The 24,822-nt window shown below is 41.7% G+C and overlaps 2 protein-coding genes across 2 annotated transcripts in view; both read right to left on the reverse strand.

The window, feature by feature from the left end:
• Nucleotides 1-2,610: 2,610 nt before the first annotated feature.
• Nucleotides 2,611-8,287, reverse strand: fxyd5 (FXYD domain containing ion transport regulator 5). Its single transcript, XM_071516077.1, has 10 exons — nt 8,009-8,287; nt 6,504-6,549; nt 5,804-5,902; nt 5,243-5,392; nt 4,739-4,786; nt 4,072-4,131; nt 3,626-3,655; nt 3,462-3,536; nt 3,271-3,316; nt 2,611-2,753 (listed from the first exon to the last, which is right to left on the reverse strand). Exons 1-10 carry the CDS (start codon nt 8,063-8,065, stop codon nt 2,729-2,731), a joined length of 636 nt encoding a protein of 211 aa, XP_071372178.1. The 5' UTR covers nt 8,066-8,287; the 3' UTR covers nt 2,611-2,728.
• Nucleotides 8,288-12,268: 3,981 nt separating this feature from the next.
• The window catches only part of nphs1 (NPHS1 adhesion molecule, nephrin), a 41,228-nt gene continuing 28,674 nt past the window's right edge, over nt 12,269-24,822 (reverse strand). Inside the window, exons 19-31 of the mRNA XM_071516053.1 lie at nt 21,405-21,526; nt 20,622-20,781; nt 20,283-20,439; nt 19,777-19,928; nt 16,903-17,014; nt 16,612-16,793; nt 16,160-16,210; nt 15,700-15,822; nt 15,055-15,103; nt 14,531-14,663; nt 13,851-13,929; nt 13,303-13,469; nt 12,269-12,358 (exon numbers count right to left, since the gene is read on the reverse strand). Of these exons, the coding sequence (XP_071372154.1) occupies nt 12,269-12,358; nt 13,303-13,469; nt 13,851-13,929; nt 14,531-14,663; nt 15,055-15,103; nt 15,700-15,822; nt 16,160-16,210; nt 16,612-16,793; nt 16,903-17,014; nt 19,777-19,928; nt 20,283-20,439; nt 20,622-20,781; nt 21,405-21,526 (1,577 nt within the window). The remainder of the gene's footprint in view (nt 12,359-13,302; nt 13,470-13,850; nt 13,930-14,530; nt 14,664-15,054; nt 15,104-15,699; nt 15,823-16,159; nt 16,211-16,611; nt 16,794-16,902; nt 17,015-19,776; nt 19,929-20,282; nt 20,440-20,621; nt 20,782-21,404; nt 21,527-24,822) is intronic.

Below are 24,822 nucleotides of genomic sequence, written 5' to 3' on the forward strand. Positions count from 1 at the left end.
ATAAAGCTTGTTCCCCCTCTTCTCAGCCTCAGTAAAAAAGAAACAAGTGGAAAAAGCCGGTCTGAACACCCTCTTGCAAGGCAGCGAATTAATCGACCGCCATGAATGATGATGTTTTCTTTTCCCCTTCTCTTTTTCGTTTGAGAGGCTTTCACTTTAACGTCCACAGCCTCACAGATTGTAAATAGCTCTCTGATGGCTGGGGAGAGTTAGATTAATGCCTCATACGCTGGTACAGAGAGGCTGGGTGTGTGCGAGGGATGGAGGGGGGCAGAAATCTTGAGAATCAAATAAAGTGTGGGGGATGATTGGGAAAATACCCACGATGGCCATGTTTCATTCATACTGAGTATGACGGCACAATCGCTGCTTCTCCTTTTCATTTAAATGGAAATCAATTGTGCCCTGTGAACAGAAGCTTTCGGACCAAGGCACCGGTTGGCTTATTTGTTCCCATATTACAGAGAAGGGAAGTTGCCTTGGCAAAGGTTAAAGGAGAAGGGGACATGGTCCTGTTTGGCATGATGGAGGTTTTCATTTGTAGCTTCATGAGGAGCAGTTATTATGGAGTCAACAACTCTGGGAATGGCCACATGGGGTTGAAACCACTGGATTTGTCAAAACAGAATCACACGTTTTTCCTACACTCAAGCTCCTTGCAACTCTAATCTCATGACTGGAGGCTGGGCTTGGCTTGATTCCAGCCAGACTTTTAGAGAGCAAAAACAACTGTAGTGTATACACTGGATGAAGATCTTTTCTATAGTGCCTTCGTGACAATTAAGCATCCCAGGTGTGATTGTTTGTTTTTGTGTATGTACAGTATGTTTGAGTGTTCACATTTGAGCACTGTGTATATGTGTATGTGGTATTTCTAATAAGCATAGTGTAGCCCAGTAAGTCTTCCCTATGTGTCAGCATTTCAAAGGGAGTATAATTTGACAAATGCAGTACAAAACATTTCAGTTTCAGTCTTTGTAGTCTAACCATTCATATTCATATGCTATTCATGGAAAATGCTATTTCTGTTGGACAAACAAACTGCAATGCAATAACTTCTGAATGTCTTCTCTTTGAATGCTTTTCCAAAATGTACAGTACAAAGCAAACAGATTTGTGGAATGAGCCTAGGACCAAACAATGTGCAGAAATCCAAAGAGAAATATTTTGTCCAGTCTGCCCCACACAAGCGACCACTCTCTATTCCACTGTTCTTCCTGTAAAACCTCTCCGCTGTGACGCTGCTCTTGTAAATTTAACAAAAGCTGTTGTGCTTTGTTTCTGTCTCATCATGATGTATGTGGAAAGGGCATGCCTTTTTTTTTTAAATCGGGCTGATTCTTTTCTGGTTAAGATAGGAGCATTACAGGGCACAGACTCCCTGACGCCGTCTTACCTGCCTCATTTGTACTAGGGCTTAGAAAACTGTATCATTGTATGTATTCACTAATCAACCAAGCTATGCATTTGCAATGTGCCTTTTGATGAAAAAATATCTTGGCTAAAAGGACTTTTTATATGCTTGATCAGTTTCAGGGATGATGCCTTTTCTGCACACTTTGTATTTAGTGTTTTTAAAAAAAATACATTTTTATTTGCCAAAAGTCTCTATGTACGATATTTGTGTTTTTGTGTGTCTTATTGCAATAACAAAGTTGAATTTTGGACTTAGATTTTAAGTACTCACTTATCCTCATATGCACTCATTAATCCAGATTAATCCATATGTCTAATATTGTTTGCCAAGGACATTCACAGTGGTTTTCATTTATATGTAACAACTTTAAGTGTTTTAATAATACAAGACCATATTTCTCATTAAACAATTACAGTAGGTATATCCTGAATTAATTCCTTTTGTACAGCAGTCTCAATTTTATTCTGATATCAATTAGAAAAGTGAATACTATATTATGTAGCTAGATATGCTGAACTCTGGATTGTGTTGATTTTGACATTAAATCCGTTATAAAATTTGCTGTGTTTCTCTCATTTTGTTGTCTGCATCATATTGGTGCCATATGGACATAAGCATAATGCGCCAGTGGATCTTGTTTAATCTAGGGCTTTACTCACTTACAAGCACAGAGCCACTAAGAGGCTTAGACACCCTTTACTAAACATCACATTTTAGTTGAGATCAAAAGTGTAAAGAGCATGCAGAAACTATCAGGAAGGGGAAGTGGCCTAGCTTCGTTTTTAGATCCTGATAGAACTTGAGGGTATTAGCGAGATTGTCAAATATGGGATGTTATGGGTTGTTTTTCATAACCTTTAATAATCCTGGCTAAGAGACACTCTGCCCGCAGCTGTTATCGGTTACAAGATTTTCAAAGAAACAATATGGATAGGAAACTAGCCTTCTTCATGGCTGGAGGTGTGATTAAAATATGAATCATCTCTTCATTAGCCGCCAGGATAGATAATCAATTTACTTTTCAGTTCAGTTTTGCCAAGTAATGGAAATAACATTTAACAAAGATTAACCGGGTGATAATGCCTCTTTCTTTCATTGTCAGCATGATTCATTTTGCCTTTGTTTATTCAGTGTTTTTCCATCTCGCTGTTCCTAAGCAAGGTACAGTCATTTAACCCACACACACGTGCACACTGGTGCGTGCACAGACACACACACACACACACACTGCCAGATTGGTGTTTTTCTCCTGATGGACTCTGATGGTTTCCTGTGGCTCTGTACATCTCTCACTGTACACTTGTCCTCTGCTTATGCTCTGCCCACTTGGTATGACCTGGAAAATAAACACGCAGAACACTTGAAGAATACAAAACTAATTAATCAAACAATAAGTCAAGCCTAAATGTACCACACAGTCAGGAAAATGATAAACATTTTGGTTTGCAGTTCAGTCCATTACAGTATTGCCCAACAAATTGCTTAATCGTAATTTTTGTCATCCATTAATCTTCACATAGATTTTAGTCAGCAGTCTATTGAGCTATTAGGTGTGTCTGAAGTGACTAATTCTTTACTGTATATTATCCAGTATCATATGAGCTCAAAATCATTCACTTACTTAACTCATTCAACTGCAATTTACAGCAACGTTATATAAACGCAGCTACCCTTCAGGCACAATGGACTGTTTGATTTACTAAAGCATCCCTTTTGTCGTTCATCCTTCAAACACACTGCGCAGTTACAAAATGTAAACATTATCTAGTGTTCTTGAAGTACAAATGAATAATATTGCAGTACTGTACACCATGCCCCCTAAGCATTACAATCTCTGTAATGTGCATACTTACTTCTTTGACCCCACACGACACTTAGGCATTCGACAGACCCTGCCACCTACAACGAGTGATGAGGCAAAAGAGAGAGAGAGGGTGGTGGAGAGGTCAGTAAAAGTCATATTAATAATAATAGTAATAATACAGTAATGGTTCAAAATGCAAGAGATTCCAAAGACAGAGGTGGCTTTAAGTGTCGCACTTACAGCTAATGACCATGATGCCCATGATGAAGAGCACTCCTGCGATGGACAGTCCAGCAAGGCGGAGGGAATCATAATCTGGACATGTGAAACACAATACTGTTAATGGGCTGCACTGTGCTGTATCAAAGCTTTGGGGAAAGACACAATCAAATTGAGCCTCTTACCATAGGTGAAATCTTCATCCCATGATGGATCTATGATAAGAAGCAAAGTATAGAGAAATGTATTGAATTAACTTTGACTGTACAACATAGGAAGCTTCTACAGTGAGAAAAAGACAGAAACAGATGTTCACCAGGGAACAACAGTCAGAGATGGCGTGACAGATCTACTGGCCCAGTTGACGTGCTGCTGATGGTGTATCAAAAACCTATTTATCGTAAACCAGCACAGCATGGGGACATAAATATCTTATCTCTTGCGTGAGGTACAATCAAGCATTAATCTGTTGGCAAGAGAGGAAGTGAGGTGCTCTATTCTCCCAGTCCTCCGTGGGTTTTGTTTGGGAGACAGGGAATTGTGATACTGTCAAGTCTGCCATGAGATAACAACAAAACCGCAACGCCTGTGGCATTTAAGGTATCTATGGAGTAGGAAAATTTTGAGTTACCGTAGGCTGGCGTTTTGGTGGGTCTTTTAGGTATGGATAGGGAGGATGTCACTGTGGATGCTGAAAAAATAGACAATAAAAACATTAGTTTCCCTGATTTATTTGAATTTCTCGCTCTCTTTTCCCTTTGTCTTTAACATTTATAATATCTAATACCCAGTTTCATAATGTTATAGCATAATTTCACATATTGGAACATATATTTTTTCTGGGACATACTGACTTCTTATCTTTGCCATATGAGTCCATACATAATTACTTCTCATTAAATTCCAGGTGCATTCCCACGTTTAACTCCTTTTTTAATTGAATTTCTGCATATTTCAATAGTACGACTCTCAGAGGAAATTTAGTCTAACGACACTTTTTAAAGCATATCAGCACCCCCCCTCCCTCTCTCTCTCTCTCACTCTCTCTCCCCCAGTGCTGTGAAATGCAGCAGAAATACTCCTCTGTATATCTCAACAAGGACAGGGAGTTTAACATTTTCTAATTACCTGATAATTAGTTTTTAAGCTTTCTGCATCCTTGATGTGAAAGCTTAAGTGTTTGCAATTGGTGTGAGGGGGATGTGATACCAGAGTGCTCATGGTCTATCTTCCAGCCAAACTCAATGGCTCCACCAACAGGGTGTTCAGGCAAGTCAATGAGAGGGAAATGCTCGTACCTGGAGTGGTTGTGGGCTTGGCTTGTGGTGTCGACTGCGTGCTGGGAGCTAAGGGGCAGAAACATGAAAATGACATTGGTTTAATTGGAATTACAGTACGTTAGATGCTCTTGTATACAGCGCTAACGAGAGACCAGACTACACTACAAAAAAACGTCCATCTTAACAAGTCATTTAGTCTCATATTCATCCTTCAAATCTTATTTTTCGTAAACCAAGAGAAAAATTCTGCCAATGGGGTGAGATAACTCCACTTGCAGTTTCACTTGTTTCAGGAATTTTCTAGAAATTAGTGCCAATATCTTGAAACAAGTCAGAATAAGGCAGATCACTGCACTACTATCAAGAAAATGACACTTGATTCTAAAAACTTCTTGAAACAAATTGATTTGCATTGGAAACAAGTGAAATTATCTAACCCCACTGGCATATTTCGTCACTTATTTTAAGAAAAGTACGATTTTAGGACTCAATAATACTAAGACTAAATGACTCTTGCAGTACCTGTTGGAGCCTTAGTTGCTGCTGTGGTGCCGTTGTCGCTCACTGGCTTGCTGGCAGTAATGTTCTGGCCTGCGGTCAGTTCAGGAGGGGAAGTTCCTGGGGAGGGGTCCGCCTCTCTGGTGACTCTGGTGACTCTGGTCTCTCTTCTTCCTGTTACACAAAGGTAGCTGCCGTATTAGGGAAGACTGAAAGACTTCTGTCCTTTTGTTATGCTTAAGGTGCTGTGAAGGAAATTGTTTTGTTATCATGGGGCCAAGAGGGGTTAATATGAATTTGAAACTTAATAAAAATAAAATAAAATACAAATAGGCAAAAAAAAAAAAACTCTACAGACAGTACGCTGAAAACCAAGACCTATTAAAAACACGGGTGTGCAAGCCAATAGTGCAATATGGACATTGATTTCTATTCATCGTCTTGGCGACACAGATTTAAGAGCAGCCTTTATTAGAACAAGGTCCTGAGATTAATGATCATGGAAAGCTACTGTGAAAATATGAAATAGCCTGCAGACTCTAAAGGCTGCAAAGTGGCATCTCAGAATAGCCAAGAGGACTGTACCAGTGGGAGGAGGAGCAGGGGTGAGCGTTGCTGAGCGTGCCATAATGCCGGTCATATTCATCGTTGGATCTGGGACTGTGGGGCTCTGAGCCTTCGACACTGTGAGGAAAAGATACATTTTAAGAACCAAAAACACAGATTAAGCCTCATAGTGTGGCAATGTTACTTTGCAGGAAGAACAAAGAACAGTGTTGTTTATCCCAGTGACTTTCTCCAACAATGCTGTGATGTATTCCTGGCGGAGGCCAGACTTGAGGATGTGTCTGCCAGGCTATGGAAGGGAAAGAGGGCTGCAGTCGCACTGAGAGTATGTCATAATAATAGTCCTGTGAGTGGGGCAGAGCGGCACAGCTACAAAGAAGTAGCTCTCAGAAAACCTCTGGCTAAAACAGAGCTAGATTGTTGTATGGGGCTACGGGACAGTGAGGCCGTTGTCCATTTACTCACTCAGCACCTTCCAATTAATGCTGAAGCACTACAAACCCTCTAGTTTCTCAAGCTACTACTGTGATTACAACTAAATTAATGAACCCATGTAAGCTGACTTCAAGATTTTACTGAGGGGGCTGATGATTTATAGCTGACTCTAATTATTATTATTATTATTTTAGATTTGTTGGATTTGTGCAGAGGGTAAGTTGTGAATTCACCTGTAGGTGTTTGAGTGCAGAGGAGAGAAAAAGAGATTTTGTGTTCTCACCTTTTAATATGAGAAACATGAAAAAAGTCATGTAAGCCAAATGAATCTGAAAGACAAAACATATGATGAGGAACGGGGGAAGAAACAATGAGAGCAGAAGAGTAAAACAGACTCTCCATTGTATCGCAACTTGTTGTACAGTTGCAACACATCCTGTGTTTAATGCAAGCTGACCTCTGCTACTTCAACTGAAATCTGCAAAATAATCCGAAGCCCCTTGAGTAACACAGGTGACTTCTATAATGAATACAGGTCACATAAATGCAGCCACTAGGGTGAATCTGTTACAGTGGATTGGAGCAGACACACGACATCCGGACATCTATCAACTCTCATTAGCACATAAAGACAATGTTGATTTATAATCTGTCTCTATAGCCACAGTAATGTTTTTCCAGTTGTTATACCAGGACAGGAGTACAAGGTGAAGGTAAATGGTAGATTAAAAGTCAGATGGTTAAGAGAGTATTCTCCATGGAACAATTTGTACTGTAAAACCCTGTTGTTCCGTATTCAGTTACTGAGGTTACATGTGACTATAACAGACAGGAAGACATACTCGTTGAGGTTAATTCTGCATAGCCGCTTTTTCTTACTCTGAATGTGCAGAGCCTCAATCACCCACATATCTCACACAGCAAGATTGCAAGATAGATTATTTTTTTGAATGTCAAATAGTATAACTAACCAAACATCATAACCAACTTTGTCTCATTTGTCAAAGAAGAATGGCCACATGTATATCTGGAATCCTCCCACACACGTCTATGTTTTGAACTTTGCTCCACTACTGATCAAACTTGATCATATTTTTGAGTTTGCCACTGCCACAAATTAAAATCATATTGCCATATGAGGACGCTTCAAAACAAACCCTATACAGTAATCAAAATGCTCTGAGTCAGAGAGCAGCATTCTGAGAGCAAACAAAACATTTCTCCTCCCTCTCAAAATATATTGCCCTTAGAGTAAAATAAAACTATAAACAACAAAAACCTGTCCAATATTATATTATTTCACAGCAGCACAGACAGCACTGTCAAACACCACAGGTACAGACCATTTCCTTCACATGCAGAGGATACAGAGCTAGACGGGGGTCTGGGCCAGCGGCTTGGTTTGAATCCATCCCCGGCAGAAATTAACCTCGATCTTTGACCTATCCTGGTGGCAGCTCGTCCTCGGGGCTCGGGACGCCGTGACAGGTGAGCGTCGGTGGCCATCATGAGCTGTGACAGCTCAGATTAGCGGGTCATGCCAATCTTCATTTCACTCCAGAGCATATGTCAAGATGAGGCCTGTTTCCCTTGGGCTGTACAAGCGTCTCTCCCTTCCCCTACCCTGACCCGCCTGCCTGTTTGTCACATCCAGCACTCTCACTCACTCTCCGTCTGTCTATTCGTCCATTTGTCTGTCATCCTCCATCAATCTCCTCTCAGTTCCCTCCACCAAAACACCCCTCAGCCCTCTGATATTTAGTCATCCATCCAGGCTATTATGCTCACCTTAGTATCCATCCTGGGGTGTGTCTGCTTCCAGATTTGTATCCACAGCCTCATCATCCACGGTGCTTTCCTCTGTATGTCACTTCTAATGGCTGATGGGGCAACGGTTAGTCAACCACACCCATGTGCTCACCATTACTACTTCCTCATCCAACTGCCTGAACTCTCTTTCAGTCTCTCGCTCACCCACTCTCATTCTCATGACATGGCCGCCTCCTCTGTCTTTCTCTTATGCAGCAGCTGTACTTCTTGTCCTTCAGATTCCAGTCTTTCATTTTCTCTGTTACGATCAGCAGCGAGGTTTTCTGTCTGCAGCTCTCAGCATGGTAGCTTGTCTTCCTATTTCTGTATTTCCTATTTGTCTGTCTCTGTGTTTTTGTATGTGCGTGTTCACCTTTGTTTTGGGCTTTGCCTGCCTGTCACTCTGTCTATTTGACTTTCTCTCTCTGTGTTTGTATGTCTCACAACCCATCTGTCATCTGTTTCCCTGAATGCTACTATCTCAACAAATTAGAAATGAATGACCTTGTGGTAATTGGAGATAGCTGGTAAAAGTACACTCACTAAGCAATGTAAGATTTATTGGTGGAAAATTTAATTTAATTTCCACCTTTGAACACACTGACTTTGTTTATTCTGAAATATTTGTGGCACTCAAGTATATTCCCTACATTAAATACCCACTCCAGCATTTTTTGTCAAGTATTTTTTTTATTTATTTTTTTAAAGATTTTCTTTTTTGCCCTCAAGAGGTCCAGCTCTGTTTATCTAAAACCTCATAAATTAAATTTCTCTGTTTTGTAAACACACCTGACTCTATTACATTTTCCCTTGGAAAGAGAAGATCAAGCAGATATTCAGTTCTCCATGTTTCTCACACTGAAATGCAGTTAAATGGTGGCATTGCAAAGCTGTTAAATGGAATATTTGCAGATTGTTCAAGGCCACAGGAGCGGTGTGTATGACTGTGACCCTACAGCATTACCCAACAGAGGAGCACAATTCAGCCTGTTACAATGGACAAAGACTGCAATTCAGCAGCCAAACAGAGAGGACAGTCTTTGTCACAGCAGTCGGGGGAGCTTTGGGATCAGCTTGTCTCGGTGGTCACGTTCTCCACCTCTATGGTTTCTCCAAAGAACTTTACAATAACCGTCCTTAACACATTTACTGTATAACTATTCAACATTACTTAATTATTATTTTATTGTTAACTATCAAGTAATTATTTTTATGGCTTAACAGTTTACTAAGGATTAGTAAATGCTATAAATAATGTTATCAGAAAATGTATTTAAATTAATTATTTGAATAGGAGGGGTTATCCACTTAGCCAAAGCTAAATATTATCACTTTTTCTGAATCACTTGACATATTCAAAAACATCAAGAACCTTGCTATCAACTATTTCACAATTATCTGCAATGCCCCCAGATCAGTTTTCAATTATAAAACCTGAACTAACTGCTCACACCCTCAAAGCACATTCCCCATCACACTCTGCTAAGTCCCACCCTCAAGCCAATCATAATGTGAGGTTTAGGCTGACAGGCTAAAAGTAACCAATCACAGTATTTTTTAACAAATAATTTATCATTCACTATTCTCAATCTCTAATTATCAACTTATTTACATAATCATTTGTTTACTTACCTGTTTATCTAATTATTTGTGTTTTTTTGTCTTTTCTACATAGACTATTCTCCATTTGATTTAATTTAATTGATTTACATATTTATTTTATTTATTTATTTCCCTTTTTTGCCGCTCAGTGCATATTAATATGTATGAGTGTAGATATGTGGATAGGTACATACGCATGCAAATGCATTTTTATGAATACATATGTGTATATATAGGGTCTTCATTCAACAATATATTACAATATACGTATCTCAACACATGCAAACAAATGCAAACGTGTTTATGAAAAATATTCAATACACTCAGGTTGATATAGGATTACAAGCATTAACTTTTTTTTCTTATATATTTTTGTTAAATGTAAACCTTTGGGCAAAAACATGAGGAAAAAATGAATGTACGGATTGCTATGTCAAATGGAAATAAAATTGCAAATTCAAAAAACAAGAACAACACAACAATACAGCATCTGATATTGGAGAGACCCATGTGGTGTGTAAGAGTGCAATGTTTATTATATGATAGATAACCATAACTCAACTCCTTTTATTTGCAATCCCCCTGGGCCATTAGGCTTTACATGCAAATGTCATTAGTCTTCTATAGTACAGTTTGAACCCATGGTTTTATTTGGTGTTCTCTCTCCATGTGGCCTGGTACAGTATCCATGCCAGGCCATCAAAACCATTAACCAACATCCATATTTAAAGAGGATCACAATGCTCTTTTAGTTTCAGCATGCATTCAAATCGGTCCTCATCAAATATTAACATTTCATTGTGTTTTCATTTCAAAGTTGTCTTTCATGAACTAACGTTATACTCATTCAGGTCTATTTTTTCATCCATATTGGAAGGCAATTTATGTTCTCTTCACTGACAGTGGGAGAGCAGAGCCAGAGACAGAGTAATAATATTAGCCAATGAATTCATGTTCTAATTTCTAAGACCTGGGGTTGTTTTTTTAATTTAATTTCTCTTTAATTCAAATAGAAATATCTGAATAATGAGAGCAATGACAGAATTGCAGAACTCAAACAAATTTTTAGTTAGTTCCCTACAGATAACACATCCCGTGATGGTGATAAAGGAGTATTATTCAATCTCATTTTTGTTGTTTCAAATAAAAACATTCAGGAGAGGGGTAAGAAGCACGTGGAAACAGTGCTGAGCTAATTAAAGTCTCTTATTTGTTTCTCTTTTGACTTAATTGTGCACTCATGCAGGCTGTGTGTTCCAGCTCCCTTGGGATCTTCCTTCTGTACATAACATATCAAAATGTGCATGAAACGAGGGAAGAAAAATGGATGTTGACGTACAGTATTGAGCTGTCAAACCTTCAGTTTAGCAGATTACTGTTCCTCCCTGAGCAGAAATGATGCATCGAGCGAGAGCAGGCTTTGGTAGAAACACAGCAGTCAGCTTGACAGGAACTTAAACAATTGTTCAGTAATGAGACAAACATGCCTTGACAGTTCATGATGGAGAATAGCAAGCCTAATTGAGAGAAAGCACCACCAGTTCGGTGAATCATTGAGATTTATCTCCAAGCAGTCAGGCCCCACTGAGGAAACAAAATTTTTTGGTGTGGAGAAATGCGTGGACAGTAACAGTGTAGCCATCTCTCAATATCACCTCTCACATAAGTAAATATTTCCGCAGCAATTATTCTTTGAGAATGATTTGATGAGAGTGTTCTATTGTAGTACAGTAATAACACACAAATAAGTAAGATCTCGTGGGAACCTTGGCCCAGAAATAGAACAACTCCTGAAGCAGTCCAAATCATCCTCATTAAAATAGAAAAACTGTGGCTTATTATATTTCCCTCCTTGGGATCAGTAAATAAAGATAATATCTTTTGTCCCTGTATATGTGTGTGTCATTGTATGTATGTGTGCGTGTGTGTGTGTGTGTGTGTGTGTGTGTGTGTGTTCATGAGAATGATGTGACAAATAGAGCTTGAGGGAGAATGAGGAAGCAGAAACAGCGTGCATGCATAGTGGGTCTGTGTATGGATATAGGAGCCCAGTTACTGTTTTAGCATACAATGAAGCAGAGGGAACTTGGAGGAGCAATGGAAACTTTGAGGAAGTTGTATTTTTTGACTCAAATTTGACACACAGAGCATGCAGACCCTGTTACTGGAATACAAGAACATACCCAATATTTATGCATATACTGTCTGTTGTCAGGGTGATATAATGTGTAACAACAAAACTCTTTGTAAGCAAATGTACATCATAAATAGATTTATATTGGTCAGATCTATGTTGACTGAGGAGCAAAATCCTGCAATGAACTACTTTTCCTTGAACTACCACTTGCACAATAATGAAAACCAAAGACAGGACAAGAGTACACTTACTGTAATAGCCACAGTTGCAGCTTAGCTCAACCCCTGCACTTCTCTCTCTCTCTCTTGGTCTCTCTCTCTCTCTCTCTCACTAAGACAAATTCCCTGCATGGTTTCTCTCTCTCACTGATGTTGGGAGTTGAACTTCAATCTGAGAGAAAACAGGATTAGGAGTCTGGCCCAAGATATGGCTTTACCTTCTGAACACATTACCACGCTCAATTAGCGCTCTCTATTAGCCCATTGTAGAGACTGGAGCGGCTAGCTGGGAGGTCTAAACCTCTTTGTATTGGCCAGAGGAGGGAAAGGCCACTGTCGGTAGGCCCTCGTCTCTCCGGCTCGGTCAGATGCCTGGAGCGACACATGTCAACGCTGGATTGTTCAAAAGGGCAATGGATAGCAGCAGGGCATCTAGAGGATGCCTTCCGCTTGGGTGGCACAATGACTCTGTGCTGCTTCTACCCCAGTGCCAGCCGGAGCGATATGAGTCCGACTTTTACCATTGTCTCTCTATCTGACTGACTCATGTCTGACTGTGTATCTGCAGGCCAAAGCAGGGGGAACTGTGGGTAGTGACCTTGACTGGGCTGCAGGGTGGAGGGGCAGCATGGAGGTGAGAGAACAAAGTGAGGTTCGGGGGGAGGAAGTGGGAGGAAAAAAGTGAGGTGAAAAGAAATTGAACTGGTGACAGGGTAGTGAGAGTCTGTGTAGTGGGTATCACATAAAAAAACCCCATATGGTTTCATATTCTGACATACTTGATTGTATGAGCTTTCTGAAGCTTTCAAATCACTCTGCCTTGCTTCTGTTCAGCCTGTTCAGTCTGTCACACCTCTTAGGTACATCCAAAGCTTTTAAAGAAAACGTTCATGAATGGAAAAAAAAAAAACTTGCATTCAAGACAGCTTGAAAGATACCATTCAAATATAATTAAATAAATAAGTGTATACAACATTGCACTGGACATCTGCTGTACAACATTGAACTGAAGGTCTGCTGTTGAGTCAGAAGTGCTGCATTGTGGTTGCTGAACAAAGCTCTGACCTTCTCGTTCTAGACTAACTCGCCTTGAAGTTCAAAAGGCAGATCATAATCTCTGTGTGGTGGACGATGATCCATGGACTCCTTGACTCTGCCAGTCTCCTGCTGATAGACAGGTTGCATCAGCATTAGTGCTAAAATGCTGAAGGTATATGATCTACCTTGCTGAGCTGTATATTTTCTGGACTGCATTAAGACATTTAAGTCATGTATAGCACCACCATAACTTAGTGTTTTGGTTTATTGCTACAGACCTGAGGGTAGGCAGGTGGTATCCAGTCGCTCCTCTTATGTGGCAATCTGTGGTCAAACAAGGCAGGAGGGGAAGGGAGAGAGGACCCCAGTACAGCCTGATACAGACCGCAGTCTCTTACATCCTCATACACATGGCCTTGAGATTCCACTGGGTAGCGGGTGACATCTTGAAGAGCAAGAGCAGAAATAAATAAATACACATATCACAACCTGAAGATCGACAAAGGGATGTTATGAGCTCCTGACGTGAAGGATACTAACTCTACTAATTGTATGGATCTGTCCTGATCAATCCAATGTTAGGCTAATTATCTGTACAGTCAGGCTATATAAATGAACAAACCTGAACTTGAAAAAATGTGCCTCTAAATCAAAAGTTGCTAATCATACTGTAAATATTAAGATAATATGGAATTGAACGATGGACGATTAAATGAGAGACGGTCTATTTCTGTACTTTTAGATGAGGATAACCTTTGGTGACATTTATGTTATGTGAACAACAACTTAGGTCATTGATTGCCTCTGTGGTCTGGGTGTGTCTCACCAGGCCTGTGAGTTTCCTCAGGGTGTGGATAGAGAGGAGGCCAGTAGTCACTAGTGGGGTAATAGTAGTGGGAGCTTTGCTGGAATAAGTAAAACAGAAACAAGAGATAGAATTAGGTTAACTTTGATCTCTAATCTATTTAAGTGAATTATAATTCCATGTGTTTTAACACCAATGTACATGACAACTCCCCGCAGAAGCGTGGCACTGAGTGCATAAAGTGTGAATTGTTTTAAATCACGGCTAGCTAAAGCCCGCCTCCATGGGGAGTTATGGTTTCATTAGACCCCGTCCTGATACAACAGTGCTATCTGTCTTGTTATACCTCACTCAACATTTTTCTTCAAGGTTCAAATCCTCGTTGGCCTTTTACAAAGTGCAAAATGATAATTTCTCTGAGATCGATGTGTATTTTGAATGCTAATTGTGAGGTATTGATCTGTGTTCCATCCCTGAGCACAGCTAAAGGTTTTCATTAGTTTATCTATCCATTTCCCTTGTTATGCCTGAATTCTCCACTTCCTCTTCTGGCAGATGCCTTCACCCCCGGCCCAACCTCTTCTCCTCTCCTCACCTGTTTACTCAACCTTTTCCGTGTCTTTACATATTTTCTCGATTGCCCTTTTCTCTTCCCCCCATCCCGCTCTCCTCCCCCCTCCTCCACCTCTCGCAGTTCTTACACCAGCGTAGCTCTCGTACACGTTGCTGTCTGTTTCAGATCCAGAGTCGATGAGGAGGGTGCGCTGGGCCGCGGCGTTGATCTTCTCTCTGCTCTCATACCTATTGGAGTTGCTTACAGTGGACTGGCTGGACCTGAAAGGGGAGGGCAGATTCTTCCATAACATCCCCTTTTACTTTCCTATGCCTTCCTTCGTTCCACACACTCTTCTTCGCTCTCTTCTTCCAATAGCTGTTAATCCCCAACATCAAACACAGATACACACAAAGAGCTCATAGCAACATCCTTTATACACATTATAAGGTCTTAATGAGAATGCGTTTAGCTTGTGATACATGTAACCAATTAATGCAGGATTGCGGTGCCTGCTTGATGACACTAATCTAAATGGAAACTGACAGAAGCCTGTTGTTTTGCCTGTTCGGCTGTTTTAGCAGCTGGATCAGCCTATGGGTCAGGTCTCAGACTTTGTAGAGTAGATTGGATGCAGGCCTCTATTAGTTCTACTGCAGAACCTTAACTTACCCTTCCTCTTCACCCTTCTTTCCATCCAACACACTGCCTTCTCCACCCCCTGCAGGGGGAAGAGAAACAGGGGGAAAGAGGCTTAGTATTAGGAAATTAGAACTTGAAGAGAGGGGCATCATCTTATAAGCACTGAAATAGGTCAGAGCAATGAAGAGGCCAGAGAGTGAGAGATAAAGACAGAGCAAAGTACAGAGGAGTAAGAGGTGAAAAGTCTATGCAAAAGGCAGAGGGCAGAAGAAGGCAAGGAGTGCAAAATAAAAGATAGTGGGGGAGGGGGGAGGGGGGGTGCAACCTGACAGTTATGCTGAAAAACAAATAGAAAGGGACAGATGGGGAGATAGAGGAAGGACATAAAGCTAGCAAATGAGATAAAAGGAACAGAAGAAACACAGAAGGGAGAGCTTTGAAGGATGAATGTGGAGGCAGGGAGAAACTTAGAGAGAGAGCAGAAGGAGAGGAGACAGAGGAGACAGAGAGAGGGACAAGGAGAGATGAGATGAGACTGAGAGGTGGAGGTGACAGTTGCACCAAGGTTCAGAGTAATCTCTTTGAAGTCTTGTTGAAGGCCTGGGACATTGTAATGACAGAGAGTGTGGGAGAAAACACTTTCACGTTCATAGATGAGAAAATCACTATGGTTACCTGTCTGGCCCCGCCTCTTTTTCCACCTCAATCCCAGGAAGCAACCCAATGAATTCAATGCCAGCAGGACTCCAAACACCACTGTGAACGTTATTGTCAAATAGGTTGGCAGGCCGGTTACACCTAGTTCACAAAACAACCAAAAGATTAGGGACATTAGTTGAATGCATAATAATGTAAATGAAAGAGAAGGAGGAAGATGGAAATTTGTGATGATAATAAAAACTGATTGATGCAGACCCAACCACTCTCTCAATTGTCTTTATTGATTAAAGACTAGCAGATGGGGAAAGGTATGGGTGGGTGCCATGACAACCGCTAGCTCTCAAAGAGCAAACATTAACAGCCTTGGAGGTGCATACATTAACATGATTTAGCCAAATGAAGCTAGCTGCTGTGCAAACAGCAATTTCCAACTGCCCTTAAGAGCTTTTTCAGGGAGTTGTGATAAAAGACTTACTTTGTGAGCCTGAGTCATCGTCTGTTGGGACCTCCTCTGGCTCTGGCATTTCTGTAAAGAAGGACCACAGTAAAGAGAATTGCACAAATAACATAACACACTGCTACAAAACATTATGGAATGAGCAAGTTTATCGCTGTTGTCCTGCGAAAACCTCATAATTCCAATGTTTGTGTTTTTCATGTTTTGACTTCAACTGAAGGATTCCATGCTTCTCTATGTGTTGAGGAAACTCTACCGCCTCGGGCTACTGAAATCCTTTTAAAACCTAAATGGATAAATTTAAAAATGCATGGTGGCCAAACTGAAAGTGTAGTTCTTAAAAAGTTGGCCTTATGAACATACAAGGTTTTCACCCAACAGCAACATTATGTTAGATTTAAAGATTGATCATGGAATGGAATGGATCATGGTGTCCTGTCAGTGTGAAGTCGGGGTTACTCCAAACTGACCCTCGGTGGTGATGGTCAGTACTGCGTTGTTGTCAGCATAGCCACTCTCTCCCATTGCATTGAGGGCGTTTACAGAGAGGTTGTAGGTGGTGACAGGGGAAAGACCAGTGACAGTGAAGGTAGTTGCTCTGGAAGGGAAGACGTCCACGTACAGGAAACTGTCTGACTCTGGCCAGCGGTATCTGTCAAGCAAAAGGCACTGTCAACAGTTTCCAGTTACTCCCCTTGTGAGTATTGTTTGATGATGAAAGGATGTCATTGTTGAATTGACATCCTTTCATGACAGTTCACCTTATACGAAAACGCTGCTCCAAACCGCCATCAAAGCCAGGGATCCACTCCAGAGTGACCGAGTCATGGGTGACACTGACTTGGCGGAATGATGAGGGAGGATCCGGGCGATCTGGGTGTGAGAAGAAAAGAAAAAAAGGTGTTAAAAGCAAAGGTACACTGGATGTTGCAACAATGCTGACCAGGAGTGTAACACCCCCAGTGGCTATTTAAAAACACTTCATGTGCTCAGAAACTGAGCCATGTGCCCAGGGACAGTTGATTATATTATATCCGCTGCCTCTGGAGTCACACATGTGCCCCAGCTGGCCTAGAATCGAGTCCATACAGAACTTTGTCTCCTGTGTCTCCCCTACTGTCTCCCTTCTGCTTCGCAACTGTTATAAACTGAATAAATAAAAATGCTGAAGGTGAATGCAGTTCTCTCTATCCTTTTGGCAAAAAAGATTTTATTGTCTTTTACCCATTTACAAGGTTTTGTGCAGCTACCCTTGTGGCTACCTCACACCCCTGTTCCATTCAAACATAGTGCACATGTGTCTTACCTTTTTACAATATTATTATTTTGATTGAAAACTTGATTTTCTTTTTGCTGTGCCTCAAGAAATCTTTTTCATCAGTTATGTTAATAAAGTCTCAAAAAGCCAGGCTACACCATCTTATTAAGAGTTTTCCTTAAACTGTTCACCTCAGTAAAATGTCTGATCTGTGAGTGTCTGTGAGTCAGCCTAATTATGTAGTATCAGACAGTGACGCTCATCACACATTTATTTTTGCTTCAGAGGACACATTCCTAGAAGTGCTACAGCAGGTTTGTTGTTAAAAATTAAAAGTGTGCAAGATTTAATAAAGAAAATTGGAAATAACTGCTAATGACAGGTAAAAACAACAACAACAACAACAACTGAATAAAATGTAATCAAGGAGGAGACATAATCATAATTACATGATTACATCTCCTCTCCCCCTGTGGAGGACATAGTTAGGGGGAATGAGAGGACAGTCACTTCCCCCCCCCCCACAGTGAACGATGCCGTGCAAGAGGAGCAGAAAGAGAGCAAGACAGGTAGACAGTGAGGCAGTAAAACAAGCAATCACTGATTACTTGGCTTTGTATGTCTCCTGTGATATTGCTGACTGGACTTTTTCATACTATAAAATCCATGCTGCCACAGTGGTTGTAGTAATTGATTGCTGACTGGGTGTGTTTGCTGCTTTGCTCAGTTGACACATGTCCCCTAGTCAAGGCATGCAGATCTAAAGATGTCACTGTGAGTCATCTAAATAAAGGCTTCTTAGTTTTTTGCTTGGTTAATGTTTTTGAGAATGGCTCTTGTTTTTCCACATTTTCACTGTTGTATCACTTCTAAATAGAGACCACTGCCAATTTTCATCATGATTTATTCTCCTGTTTTCCAAAGAGCACCTTTTTGACAGCAGCAACTTTGCATTTTTTAACAGTGCAGCACTCCTTATCCCCTATTTTCTACACATAGATAGTATTGTTGTATGAATGAAGGGGAAACATGAGCAGAGCTAAAAGCCGATCCCTCTCAGAACAAAGTGGCTGATTTGTTCAATTTATCCAACCAAGGTCTTGCTCTGAAGGATGCAGCTGCATGATTATTATCAAATTTGTGGACAAAGATCAAAGAGGCTAACAAGGCCTTCAGTCTGACACAGGGCACTGCTTCAGTCAGGGTAGTGAGGAGAAAGTGGATTATTTTGCATTTGGAGCATGGAAAAAAGAGGGGTGGTTTTGGGGGCAGAGGGAGAGAGATAGTCAAGGAGAGAAGGAGGAGAGATAGTTGAGCAGCAACATAAGAAGGGGACGCTCTACTCGTCTCTGGCTCCAGGCTGCAGCTCAGTTTGCAGAGTAAATAATTCCCACTATCAGCTCCACTCATAAGATTCCAGGGCAAAGAGGTCAGCCTTATTTGGATCTCTGGCTCCTTCAAATCCAAAAAGCACCAGGCAATGGAAAAAAAAAACTCTCTCTTCCTCTCAGGCTCTCAAATGATAAGGAAGCATATAAAATGTATTATCGCTGCGTCAGATTAATTATGAATATTCACAGCGCCAAAAAAACTGAGTGGGGAAAAAACAGGGCGAATATTGGATTGTATTTTACGCTTTTTATGGTAAACATTAAATGTGTCCAATGACAGCTGTGGGGCTTTGCTGAGAGCGGGACTGTGTGTTGATGATGGTGGTGGTGCAGGGATACACTGGTAGCTTGGAGGCAAGTAAGCCTAAGCATGCTGGGAGAGGGAAACATATCGCTGCAGCATTATCTGGGAGAGAAGCGAAGTAGTGCTATAGGCTCAATGATAAGGTAGAGATATGGCAATGGAATAAGTTCCCTAAAGGGTTGACGCTCAGGAGGACCGTCTCTCTCCAGCAGAGAGAATTCAGCATGCTCAAGGGCCCACACACACTATTGTAACGGTGCTGGAAAAGCCTGATAAATGTCGGACAAGGAAACACAGACACAATTATTTTGAGATGCTGCCAAATTAGGGCCAAAGGGAAATTTGTGCTCCACTGATGTGCATGATCCCTGGATGTTATGTGACCTAACCCTTTAACCTTGGTCATTTGCCATTCATTTAATATGCTGTAAGTGTTATGGATGGAACCTCGTTCACACAGACACTCACTCTTTGTATGAGGACCACAATGGCAATAAGTCTTTGTGACGTTACTGTGTGTTAAATTCCTTGATAATTTTACTATATGTGTGTGGTTGCGGCCTAGGGGCTATATCAAAGTTATGTATGTTTTAAAATCTGTAAAATAAAATCAATCAATCAGTCACACACACACACACACACACACACACACACACATAAATGCAAATGCACACAGGCATACTTGTGCTGACAAGCTGGATGTCTAGAGTGTCTTCCCCCAGGGAGTTGCGGGCGGTGCAGGTAAAGACAGCGTAGTCCAGCGCTGCGCTCACATTCACCACTAGGACTGTGCTGGTGTGAAAGGAGCCCTCCCTCACAGTCCGCTCCTCATACCTACAGCACACACACACACACACACACACACACACACACACACACACACACACACACAAAGAAAGAGATAAATCCTTAGCAGGCAGACAGCAGGGATTGTGATGTCCTGCAGATTGCACTAAGTCACCCAATTTCACACATCAAAGAAGCATTAAACAGGTATTTGCATAGTGAAAAGCAAAGTATAAAAATGCACTAAATCTGGATTTAGTAGCAAAAGAATATATAATATTAGGGTAGAACCTAATCTAATTGTGAGGATTCATCAATATGCAACCAAATGCTGACAGTAGCCCCGGTGTTAATGGTGAAAGAATTATTATTATTACTGTAGAATTATCTCTATTTTCCAACCTGGGATTTGCAAAATCCATGGGCATGCCGTTTTTTGCCCAAGAGAAGTCGACACGAGGGACACCCTCTGCCTGACAGACTACTTCAGCTGTACTGGTGCCATCCCCTCTACTTGCCACCTTCCTCCATTGGGCTCCCTTCTGAAGCTCTGGTTTGACTGCACAAGGCAGAGCAGGCATGGAGGTTACTCATGCATAAACAGATACAATGCTTTACAGATGCAGTACACGTGTATTCACTGACAGGTACAAAAACACGCGCATGTTCCCACAAACATCTCCCCTCCTACAGTTTTCCATGTTGTTCCTTTAACCTAGAGAACCAACATTAGGAACTCACAGTGCACCACCAGCTGCACATCTGCACTGGCAGGGGGCGCTATACCATTACTGGCTGTGCACTGGTAACGTCCAGCATGAGCCCGAGTCGCATCATGGATGGTCAGGAGGCCAGATTCCTCTTCCTGCGTCTCCTCTCCCATCTCCATCTTCCCTTCCCCCTGTGGAAGACAGAGTGAGGGGCAATGAGAGGCGGACAGCAGCTATCCCTCCATACACTCCTCCCTCCTCCTGGATGAGAGCTGAAGGGGTTGGGGGGGGGGGGGTGCAGTGAGCGATGCCTTGAATGGGGAGCAGAAAGAGAGCAAGACAGGTAGACGGAGAGCAAGAGTAGAGCGCAGAACCATCAGGGCCAGTCGGGGAGGAAGATAGAGAGAGATAATGCCAAGAGTTGGAGAGCCAGGGGGAAGGAGGAGAGGAGAGGGGGGGGGGTGCAGGTGGAGAGCAGGACACACAGCCAGGGGGTGGGAGAGGCTGGAGCGAGAATCACTAGACGCAGAGACCACGCCACGTTGACGAATGTGCCCTTTAGTCGCGCGGCCGTAATGAAAGCTATTTTTCTGGATTTGGGCCGAGTGTGGAACAGGGAGAGGTGGGGTGGAGGGATAGTTAGAGCCAGTGAAATATGGTGCATCTGTGCATTTAGAAGGGCGAGTGATAAACGGTAAGAACGGATAAAATAATAGAAAGAAAGCCAGATAAAGGAAATACAATTCAGGGGCTGATCGTGTTTCTGTGTATGTGTGTGTGCGTGTGTGTGTGTGTCTATGTATGCAGCTCTCACCAGCCATTTCCAGGAGAACATGCCAGATGTAATGGGATTGGCGTCTGCCACACATATCAGGTCTGCTGTTTCCCCCAAGTTCACATGCACGCGGTCTTTCTCAGCTTTCACACTGGGGGCATCTGGGAGAAACAAAGAGACCGGGTTAAGGTAAGGCAGAAAGGTTAACATGCCAACCCGGGGCGAACCATTTGCCAACCCATTACACAGGCAGACCGCATTGCTATAATTACTCATCCACTCCTTTGCCTTTCAACTTGTTCATAACCCCATCCTAATTGGCCTCTGTATTGGAAATACAAAGCCATTAACCTCTCGATATGTTGGAGCAGTACGGATGCTTTTCTAACCAAGCCGAGAATGAGTCATATGACCCAGAATGCCCTCCACTGACAGCACTTGTCCATTCTAACTAAGGCAGACTGGCTGGTCACCTCTCCCTAACTTGATTCTTCTTTCCATCCATCCATCCATCCATCCATCCATCCCTCTGTCCCATCTCCTCATCATATATGTCCTGGCTGCATGGCTCCTCTACTTGTCTTCATCCCTCTCCAGCTCAGAGGCTTTTTATTCTTCCCGTGGGTGTGATGTACTTACAACAATAAGGCCATTAGTGCCTGCTTGTCTAAACCTATGTTCACACACACAGAACAGCGGCGGGAAACACCAGAGAGACATACAAGTCCTCTCACAGACCTCTGGGTTGGTGGGATCCACCCGCGTCTGCCTGTTAACCATGAACGACATTGTTAAGTGGGTTACACCGCCACCCATAAAAGCTATTACAATCCTCCATACATAATGAATATCTACAACTGTCAAGTCCAATCAGATCAGGACAGCGGTATCCATTAGGCTTGTACTGTGGGCTTTGGTGGAACAGTCAGACCTACATTTTCAACACTGCTATTATTAAATCATTACTAGTGGGGGCAGAGGGCCTGGGGCTTGAGGCTGGGCCTGGGGCAGCTGTAGAGGTGGAGGGCCTTGCATGTGGGGCTAATGAATGAAGCAGGTTCACTGGGTTGTGGCTGAAAGTGTATGTTTGTGTGTGTGTGTGTGTGTGTGTGTGTGTGTGTGTGTGTGTGTGTGTGTGTGTATACACTGATAGTTCTAATACTTAACAGCTTTGACTTGAAAAGGAAAACCAGCACTTTCATTGACTACATTGACTAATCTTTAACAATTTATTTGGGCAGTATGTCAACAGCCTATAGAGAGCCGCTTAGTGATTTTAGTATGGTCATCCATTAAAAGCTCTGCCTTATATTGTCTTAAAATATATATATATATATATTACAGTATTTTTAACATTTTACAGTATTTTGTTGTTGAAATGTCATTGTTATGTAGGAAACCCCATGTACATTGCTAAATGATTAGTCACATGACTGCCTGTCACCTGTATGTGATGCCTGCTACCTTAGGTAGAGGACACCGCCTTTAGTAGGCGGGCCATTGGAACTGATTAGCAGTCCATTCTCCTCATAAGGACAGGTGTGTCAGCTAGCCTTCCTTTGTTTGAGCCTGACAAAAGTTTGGTGTGTAGGGTACTTCTCCTTCCTCTGCAATACAGTTGATGCAGGTAATGCAAGACTAAGATTGAGATTGAGAAATTGTAGTATGTAGTTCATAGTCTTATATTGTTTTGGTGATTCAGATTTTAGGGTGGCTTTGTCCCTCGGTGATTCCTGTGTGGCCTGTGCTGTAGCCCAGTGGTTATGAGGTAGGCGGTGAGTTTATTATACCTGCCCCTCCACAACATTCATATAAGAATGTGTTACCAATATGCACATGTTCAATACTGTAGGTGTGTTCCTATATGGTGAGGATTCAGACTGGTCCCGTGCTGTAGGCCTTTGACAGACGTTCCAGGCAGCGATAGGCCAGTCACCCTTTCCGGTGTTACACCAAGCATATCCTACGCTCCATGCAGGTACCTATTGGTAGTGGTAAGAGTAGGAGGGTTAATCCCTCCGAGGTAATGTATGAACATCATCCCTCCAGTATAGAGGATTGACACCTGCATTCTTTTCCCTTAGGATTCCATGTCAGGCTGCTGTTTTGCCTAGTGTTGTTTTGCTTAATGTGACTTTGTCCAGCAACTTATTTGATTGTTTTATTTGAACTGTTTTATCTGAAGAGCATTGGACATTATATGTTTTTATATTGTGTATGAGACCATTCCTGCTTTTGTGCTGGAATTTTATATTGTTGAAGACGCCGTATTGTTAAAAATAAGCTTGTCCATGAACCAACTATTTCATCGTGTACTAGACCTTGCATTTGTATCTTTCTTTCTTTTGAGCAGAGGGACCGTGCTGCGGGAAGTAGACTGGGTCCTAAAGTGTGTTCACTGCATGCGGTGTGGTAAGCTTTTGGTATGGTGAGCTTTAAAGTTTGCAGTTAACCCTCTTCACCTAGCGTTCATTGGATCTGCTGTATCCTAGTGTGTATTGTGCACGTGGTGTGTCGTTATTGGGGTTGTAGTATCTCCCTGCAGTACGTGCCCTTGTCTCACTCTGCCCCCTAGTGGTGGCTTTTCTAAATTATTGCTCTCTGCTGTTACAACCTGCATTAGGCTAGTCAAATATTTTATCCATATTTATGATTTGTAATAAAGAGATTATTGTCGGACTAACCTGTTCCTTTTAGTTTCTTTGCAGCAGTTTTTCTCTTTTCCTACAGCAAATTAAATAAATATTTTATGTGTACCGAATGCACGTCTCCCGCTCTGTCTCTAACCTTTTAAATCTAACATTGTGGTAAGGCCCAAGTATTTGGCTGGGTCTGTACGTCCTAGGCCATAGGTGGTACAGGACAATTTCCTATTTCTATTGGGCCCGGTCACATGTATATGAACTCATGTGATTTGTATGTTTTATAGTTTACATGCTGATGAAGGCTTTATATGGCTTTAGATGAAGGCCGAAATGTCCGTTGATACTGCCCAAATAAATTGTTAAACATTAGTCAATGAGAAAGGTTTCCCCTTTCAAGTTGTGATGTTTTGAACTGAGCACCGAGTGAATTCTTCTCTGGGAGTTGAGCATACTGTTTTCACTTTTTGGACTTAGCAGCCATGGACATGTTCATAAACCTGCTGTTACAGGCCTACAGATTCAAAGCCTATTATAGCAAAAATGGACAATTAACAAGCAAAACCCTGCTCTATCTCTGCAGTAAAAGGAATTATTATTATTATTTAATGGAGACTAGTGATGACTTGTGAGCCACAGGTCACAAGTATTGAGTATACCCGTGGATCGGGCAGGTTAGGTTCAGGAAAAATAATGAATTATTGTGGGTGGATTGTGGGCAGGAGAAAATAAAATAGATTTAAAAAGTACCATATATCTATGGCTATATAAGTTAATTTTCTATATTTTTCCTCAGGCATGTGTGATGGCTCCTT

This window comes from Centroberyx affinis, unplaced genomic scaffold (genome assembly GCF_046629955.1).
Source record: "Centroberyx affinis isolate AG114_WGS23_722 - 3 ecotype Tasmania unplaced genomic scaffold, CSIRO-AGI_Caff_v1 ptg000392l_1, whole genome shotgun sequence".
Lineage (NCBI taxonomy): Eukaryota > Metazoa > Chordata > Actinopteri > Beryciformes > Berycidae > Centroberyx > Centroberyx affinis.